The 8,871-nt window shown below is 32.0% G+C and overlaps 1 protein-coding gene across 1 annotated transcript; it reads left to right on the top strand.

Annotated features, from left to right (window-relative positions):
* Positions 1–5,864: 5,864 nt before the first annotated feature.
* Positions 5,865–6,653, top strand: LOC123218569. Its single transcript, XM_044640060.1, has 2 exons — positions 5,865–6,247; positions 6,323–6,653. The coding sequence occupies exons 1-2, from the start codon at positions 5,969–5,971 to the stop codon at positions 6,488–6,490; spliced, it is 447 nt and encodes a 148-aa protein (XP_044495995.1). The 5' UTR covers positions 5,865–5,968; the 3' UTR covers positions 6,491–6,653.
* The last annotated feature ends 2,218 nt before the right edge of the window (positions 6,654–8,871 follow it).

The raw sequence follows: 8,871 nt of genomic DNA, 5'->3' as shown, positions 1-8,871 counted from the left end.
TGCGCTTCACGTTTTTCTTCTCAAAATAGGCCAAACGACTATTTCCCACCCAAGGTTTAGCGTTTTCTCAAAAGTCCCCCCTTTAACTATGGAAACACTAAACACCCACCCATGGCCGGTTAGATTTAACCAAACCCTAACGGTGATAGGGGTAAAATCGTCATTTTTACTATAATATTAAAAATAAACTAAAATAGAATCTAATTTTACCCCCCTAAACTTTAAAAACTGAAATTTTCCCCCCGCCTAAGTTTAAAAAAATTGCAGTTTAACCCTAGGGTTTGGTTTTGAAATCTCCGGCGACCTCTCCGGCTCCGTTGCCGACGGCCGCTCCCTCCCGAAGCAACCTCTCATTCCGACGATCTCTTTCCTCCCATTTGGAGGTCCGATCGACGCCCGGTGACGTCGTGGGAGACGAAAAACTTCGTCGGGAAGACGAAGTTCTTCGTCTTCCCAGAAGAAGACCTCTGGGAAGACGAAGAACTTCGTCTTCCCGACGAAGTTCTTCGTCTCCCACGACGTCACCGGGCGTCGATCGGACCTCCAAATGGGAGGAAAGAGATCGTCGGAATGAGAGGTTGCTTCGGGAGGGAGCGGCCGTCGACAACGGAGCCGGAGAGGTCGCTGGAGATTTCAAAACCAAACCCTAGGGTTAAACTACAATTTTTTTAAACTTAGGCGGGGGGAAAATTTTAGTTTTTAAAGTTTAGGGGGGCAAAAGGAGATAAAATTTTCAGGCGTTAGGGTTTGGTTAAATCTAACCGGCCATGGGTGGGTATTTGGTGTTTCCATAGTTAAAGTGGGGACTTTTGAGAATACATCAAACCTTGGGTGGGAAATAGTGGTTTGGCCCTCAAAATACTAAAAGCCTTGAGAATAAGTCTTAAAATCAATTCACACGGCTGAATTTTGGTCACTTTTTCTTTATATTACTGCCGCTTTGATTCATAGATATCCGTTCAAAATGCTCATTTCAGACTTTTATCAGAAGTTGCCACTTCGCTACTGTCCATATTTCAACTTTATTGTATTTTCCCCATAAATTTATTTATCAAACAAACCATTTTTTGAAGAAGTTAAGATTATGGTCGGCTGGCTGTCTTTATCGGCTCAAATTGAAAGCAGCCACATGCATCAAAAAGGGTATTCTGGTCAGTTTACTTCATATATATTTTCATGCATGACGATCGATCTCCCATGTACGAAATGAAACTCTCTTAACAAACAGACGTGGCTTCACAGCATGGTGAGAACTAGTCGCTCTCATCAACCCGCAACAAAGAGCAAGTTTATCTTCTTCACAGCTATGACGTATAAAGTGCCATAATCAACTTATCTATTTTTATTTATTTATTTCTGATTATACTTTTTTATTTAATATTTACTGATAGCCATTTGCGTTTGTGTGCTCCATTGTTTTGCTTACAAATGCAACAAGCACACTGTTGTAGAATCTGATTTCCATAAGATTATAGCATGGCCATAATCTTTTGTTCATGTCTCCGTGGATGCAGTCAAAGCGACATGCTAGCGAATAATATTATTCTTTAATACGTAATTATGGACTTGTTAATCCAGATTATCACTTAATTTGATGAATATGCTTTTATCTTATTCTTGATAGGGTAATTTGTTGTCCATATTTTAGGGTTTGCTTGTTCATGGGTTACCCAAAGAAGTTGACCAACTGATTTGGACAGAATTAAAATTTGGTAGATTATCTTCTCAACTTAATTTCTATTGTGAGTTGTGAGGTGTTGGATTGTTCCAACAAACATTGAATTTTAATATTGATTAGGGTTTATTTAGATCTAGATTGTATAATTAATTCAATAAAACTATGTGTACCCACTTTGGGTACACAAATATGTACACATTTATGTGTCACCATGTGATTGGATAATTTTGAATTAAGAATAAAACAATAACTAATCATATAATGACACATATGAGTATATATATATTTGTGTATCCAAAGTGGATACGCATAGTATTGCTCTAATTAATTTAGGAGATGTTTGGCTCAAGATAATATTTGATTACACTAGTGACATTTATTTTGTTATTAACATTATTTTGTTTAATTTATTAGATAAAATTATGGCGTATAATAATATTAAGATAATTTGATAATTAACTTTATCTTTAACTATTTAAAAAAATTATTGAAATAATCTTAAGTTTATTATAATATTTACCTGCACTCATTAAAATTGCAGAACAAAAATATACCTTCCATTGTGACTATTTTACCTATACTTACATAATTTTCAAAACAAAAATATTTTTGTATTCAATTAAAATTACAGGCCAACCACTACCACTACATTGCCATCATCGTCAGCCTTCCATAACCCACACCACCAATTGCCACCACCCACCACCAAAAATTTGCAGATCTCACCCAAAGAGATCAAGGATATAATTCTCCACAAAATCTTCCTCATCCAATTAACCCATGCCACCAACTCCACCACCTATTCATGCATGATTTGTCTACCTCGAATTGGCCATCGTCCAAATCCTCAACAAAGATGAAATTGAGACGAATTGTGAACACTAGCAGGTTGTAGCCATTGTTAATATGAGAGATAAGATTAACATCCATTCAATCAAACTTTTTGTTTCGCCCCACCGTTTGATCAACTATATAGTTTTCCGCTTGCCATTTTCCTCTAGCCCCTCACCATTTATTCTTAATAGTCTTTGAAATAATCTACACTTGTGGCTCAAACCAAATGCATTCTTAGTGCTATTTCTGGATACGGGATCCAAAGTGTGTGATTGAAGGCCCATGCTCTTAATGCTATAAGCTAACCGTACACATATTTCACATATTTGAGACATATCCATTATTGAAATTTGATTAATTAGTATTATAATTGGTGTTATCAAAAAATGAATTGATTTTGTGTCCAATCCAATGGAAGCGTTTTTGACACGTGGAGGATGAAGGATGATGATGTTGTTTCTTGAAACAAAGAGCAGATGAAGCGAACAATCCAGATTCATGAGATGGAAAACGTGCTTCAATTCAACTTGATTGGTTTTGGAACTAAACGTTGACGTTTTAGTAGTCAGGCAATCCACGACTTGTGATGTGCTTTATTGAGAGCAACCATACATCTGTGCGCCATGAATAAATTATTTTAAATTAAAGATAAAATAATATTTAATTATATAATTTTTATATATATATAATAAATACATATAATATTACTATCAGATAAATTAGTAGGAAATTTAGCTTAAAGATTACACAAATAATCGAATTAATAATACTTTTACAATCAATTCTTATAACCCAAAAAGAATGTTTAGATAATGCCTCTACAGAAGAAATGGGCTTTTTTACTAAGGTAACAGGCCCAACTGAGATCCTTGCATAAAAGCAGGCTCTAAACCCTCTTCCCTAATTTGTTTGAAAAATTTTATTTTCCTCTCAAGTTATTTCTCAACAAGTTAGTGAAATTGTTCAAATTTATGTTTAACTTGTGACTTATTTCTTAAAGAAACTATCTATATTAATCTTGAAAAATCATCAATAATATACAAGTAATATCCGTAACCCTCCTATGATAAAATTGGTTTATGCCTTGAATACAAAGCCTGAAGATATTTTAATCTTAGTTGAGTGAACAAGTGAGTTTTATGTTTTGATTGGATGAGTTTATGCTTGGATTGGTGAGTTTTGACTAGATAAATACAAAACCTAAAGATATATTTATGTTCTAGGTTATATATAATAGAAAAAACGGTTTTATATATATATAAAAAAAATTATTTTAATCAATATCCTTTTATGATTTGTTATTTTTGAATCTATGTACCATAATAAATCGGTAATTAAGTTTGTTGAGATAAGATATCACATGATCTAGAAGGTCTACTCGTTGCTAACCCCATATTATTCACTAATTTCCGAGTTTTGATTGAACTGGGTGACATTGTCGAAGCAAGAACCAATAAAATTGGCCTAACTTATTCTATTACAAGTTCTTTGATTCTTGTAGCATTTTTAGTTAATTATCTCTATCTTCGATTAAAACGATAATAAATTTTCGCAATAACGTCTAAATTCCCCCTAGTGATTTTCACCCAACCAAATTCGTCCGTTAACTATAAAGAAAAGAGATCAGCACCGGATTCTTGACTCCTTTAGTTTTAAAAAAAAGATCCTGCTTACAGTGAACATCTCCTAAAAAAATCTTGCTACAGTAGATGCTTCCAAATATCCTACGTTGTCCTTATCACCTTATCCGAATCTCCTATGGCACGCAATTAACACGTGGCAACCACCCACAGGACTAATCGCCCAAAACTCAAAAGCCCACAGATTTATAATCAGTTTCCGGCTTAATGTGCCTATCACAGCCAATTGTTTCCCTAAAACATTGGCCTTCTTCGCCAATATGTAGCCCACCACAACTCTACCTTAATTTTTCACGATCTTTATAACTTCAACATCCTCGTATCCTTTATTTTTTATCAAAAGATCTTCATATTTCTCCACATCATTAAAATCATCAGTTGGTTTTTACATATGAGCTTGAGGTTCATGAGCAGACTGTTCTACCAGGGAGGAATGAGGGTGCTGCAGGGAATGAAAGAGCAGGCGTCAAAGTGCGACACGACCATCAAGTCTTTAAAAGATTCTGCTTGCTCTTCTTCTTCATCTTCAAAGAAAGCAAGGCGTTTCTCCGGCTCCACTGATTCAAGTGGCTTCAAATCTGCCAAGAACGAGAAGTTAAAGCAGGCGGAGGAATCTCTTCGTACTGTTATGTACTTGAGCTGTTGGGGTCCAAATTGAGGCCATGGTAGAATAGCAAGCAGATCGAAGCTGATTAATACTAAATCGAGGCGTTTGTAGATGTTAGTTCAAGAAGGTTTAATTAATTTTATGGAAGTGACGAAATAAAATTGTATATATTCTTATATGGGTCTAACGTGTAACCACGCATGTGAATAGTAGAGCTTATTGATTCTCATGTAGGCAAAATCAATATGTATTTCCACTGTTCTACCTACTAAAGAATACACTAATTTGTAGCTGGATTATGGTGTTACATTTCTTAATTTAAGAGGCTCAGGTATTAATCCATAAAGATAACTATTGTTCTTTGGCTTTCAGGATATTGTATATTAGTACTAAAAATTCTATTGCATGTAACTTGATGTAAATGGATTGATTAATTTATTTAATGAAATTGAAACAAAATGGTTGGGTTTCACATGTAAGGATGACAATGGAACGAGTAAAAGTCAAATACCTTAATCTATATCTTGATTGAAAAAATCTTTCTTTGTTTCATACCATTTTTGATACAAAAATAACAAGAAATTTTTATCTTCTTTTTTATAAAAAATAGTGATATATTCTTCTTATAGTAAAAATTCTCCACATTTGTCTTTCCCATTCATAATAGAAAATTAATAGCATATTTATTAGGTTTTTGTCTCAACCTTAATAGAAAATTAATAGCATATCTTTTTTTTATGTCTTTCAACCCCCCACGGGAAAAATTTCTTATACTTTCTTCTTCCACCTTGTTAAAAAATTAATGAAATATATATTAAGTATTTAAACATATTTATATTTTTAGAGTAATTTAATATATAATAGTTTAGAAAATATATAGAAAATGGGATAAACTCAAGAGGGGACATGCCACGAAGGAGATGAGTTAGGATTATATTTATCATCATCCCAACTATAAAGACTTTTGTCATTTTCGCCCTATCATATTTTTATTAAAGAATCATCTCTCCAATTGTGAAAATACGAATTGAAGTCCTAATTTTATTAATTGAATTGTCATCTCTATCCATGTAGCCCACGTGGGAATTGCAACGGATGTTATCAATTTTCATCAGCCACATCAATTTGATATCCACCACATAAATCAAACAATTAAACAGAATCGATAAGCCTTTCTTCCTCTACTCAATTCTCTCTTCGACACCCCAAATGTCAAGAACTATGACCCCTCTCAAGCTCTATAAAAACTACTGTCAATCACCATTTCTTCCCACTCCAAAGCTTCAGAAATTAACAAAATCCCAAACAAAATTTTGCGTAAGCAAAGATCATTACAGGAAAAAAATTATAGTGAGAGGAAGTGTAGGGGAAGGAGAAGGAGAAGGAGATAAGAAGAAAGAAAAGCAAACTTTCTTGACTCTAGAAGAAGCTGGCTTAGTAGAAATATCTGGTCTAAGTACTCATGAGAGATTTTTATGCCGTTTAACGGTACGTCTTTCACTCTAAAACCTTGTTTATTTAAGTTTTGATTGTTGAGCTCTTAAGGGTTTAATGTTTGTGCAGATATCATCTCTGAATTTGCTAAGAGTGATATCGGAGCAAGAAGGATGTTCAATTGAGGAGCTGAACGCTGGGAGAGTATGTGACTGGTTCGTGAAGGATAAGCTGAAACGGGAACAGAATATAGATTCTGCAGTGCTGCAATGGGATGACTCTGAGTTCCAGTTTTAAACTTCATTTCTCCAACGTTAGAAAGATGGATTGACAGACTTCATCATCTAATTGTATGAGCAATTTTTAGCAAATTTTATTTCTCTTCTTCGTGTTTATCTTGTTAAATTTCCATTAGAGACTTAAAAATGGTAGTAAAATAAGACAAAAAATTAGTGGTCAAGGGTACACAATCTAGTTTGATGCGGTTTAAGAATTTTTTAAAATTAAACTGAAAACACTTTTTCAAATTTTCAAATAAAACTAAACCAAATCATTTTAAGTTCCAAACTAAACCAAATCAAATTAAAAAAAAATACGATTTATTCTAGTTTGAACAAATTAAAATAATTAATTTTTGAATATATATTATTTAATAAAAGTTTGGTTTATACCTAAACCAAATTATTTTATAAACTAATTAATAATTTTTAATCGGTTTGATCCAATTTTATAGTTTGAACAAATCTATACACCCTCCTAATAGTGGTTAAGTGAAAAAGATTACGTGGATGATCCAGAATTCAAGTAATTTGCAGAAAATTAATGCCAAATTTTGCTTATGTAAACAAGGTCTACACCATCTATATCTTAGCCGAAATCTCAAGCAAATGAAGAAGAAAATTTTGTCAAAATGACCATCTTTTCAGGTTGAAACTAAAATATATAATAGCTGATCCATGTTTCTTTTTATAATTAGGCACTTTTAAAGTGGTTGTATATATGTAAATACCCCATAAATATTAAACTATAATACCCCATCTATATACTTCTATGATATGCCCTTTTTTCCCTATAATCCAATGTATTTTCTTCATTGTTAAAGCCATCAAAGATGATGGTGTTAAAAAGATGGTATTTAGTTCTCATGCCTTTGCTTGTAACGAGATTTTCAAAGATCTTATGTTAAAATTATACTTTTTCAAAGAAAGCCCACAAAGAAAAAGAGATTCTTAGGGTTATTTTAAACAAATAAAAATTAGGTTAATATTGGAAAGCGGCAACAAGAACATTGGCCCCATCAATATGTGCAATCGTAAGATTACAATAATTCTTGTGAACAATTTCATTTTTATGATTTTTGTTTTGAGTAATATTATGCATATCCATTTTGATTTCGAGTATATAAATAAATACATATTTATATATATTATTATATGATGATATATATAAATGTGCATCTGAGTATATAAATAAATACATATTTATATGTATTATTATAGAATGATACATATAAATATATATCAATTTATGAATTCAAAAAAAAATCAAAATAGATATTTATAATTTTAGGAAAAAGAATAATTTTTCACTCAAGTTTTAATTCAATATCAAAAGAATACCCATGACAAATGAAAAACTCAAACATCTACTTATGAACTAATTGCTGTTAAAATTTTTAGTTAGAGATAGGCCTAAAATCGTTATTTTACCTCTAAACCCTAAAACCCTATATTATTTTTTTTCCCTTTAATTTTAAAAAATTAATAATTTTCTTCTGTAATTAAATTTTAAAAAATACACTTTTTTCTCCTTTCTAGGTTTTATCTCAGGGGCTTAGGAAATCTAGCCAGTGATCAAGAAGAAGCAACGATCTTTTCTACCAAAAAACAACAAAACCTATAGATTAAATTTAAACTTTTCAAACTTTGAAAATTGGGTGAAGTGTTAGTTTTTAAAACTAAAGAGAAAAATGATATAAATTTATAAAATTTTAAGATTTAAGAATAAAATAATTATTTTATTTTTATCTTTATTTAAAATTTTAATAATAATTAAGTTATAAATTAGTACTTAAAATTTTTATCTGCGATAGGTATAATTTTAAAAGTGTACTAAAATTAATTGGGGAATGGTCCTTTGCTCATAATTTTATTGTTTTGTTTAACAGTGGAGATTGTGGCAACTTTCACCTACCCATGTTGAAATTTGTGGCTTTGTAATCAAATATTAAAAAGAGAGAGTGGGTTAGTGTTAGTGATGAAGTTAATTATTGCCTCGGAATTATCTCTTAATCAATCACCGATATTGCCTTGCATCAAGCCGTGATTGATTAGTGAAGACGAAGTTATTGAGCATTTACACCTGGAATGCACCAAAAACATGCCTTAACAAGAAATTGGAACATCCACTTTCTTTTTATAAGGCCAAAGACTTATTCCCACCTAAGGTATAGTGAATTCTCATTTCCACCCACTAACTTTCAAAAAATCAAATACCCACTTACAATCAAATTTTTGTTAAAATTTTCAATTAATATTAGGGGTAAAATTGTTATTTAACAAAAAATTAAAGTTTTATCACATTTTCTCCCCTCTATTTAAAAACTTATATTTTCCCCTCAACCCAAAGTTTGAAAAGTGACAAAAACCCCCTCTAGGGTTTGTTCCTCTTCCTCTAAC

The sequence above is a fragment of the Mangifera indica genome, chromosome 6 (assembly GCF_011075055.1).
Source record: "Mangifera indica cultivar Alphonso chromosome 6, CATAS_Mindica_2.1, whole genome shotgun sequence".
In the NCBI taxonomy this organism is placed as follows: Eukaryota; Viridiplantae; Streptophyta; class Magnoliopsida; order Sapindales; family Anacardiaceae; genus Mangifera; species Mangifera indica.
Note: the sequence above shows the minus strand (reverse complement) of the source record. Positions and strands in the feature narration are given on the sequence as shown.

Excerpts from the sequence above, each read along its gene's own strand:
- LOC123218569 (XM_044640060.1), top strand. The coding sequence starts at position 5,969 with ATGTCAAGAACTATGACCCCTCTCAAGCTCTATAAAAACTACTGTCAA. Across the intron at positions 6,248-6,322 it reads GATTTTTATGCCGTTTAACG|ATATCATCTCTGAATTTGCT; the intron begins GTACGTCTTTCA and ends ATGTTTGTGCAG.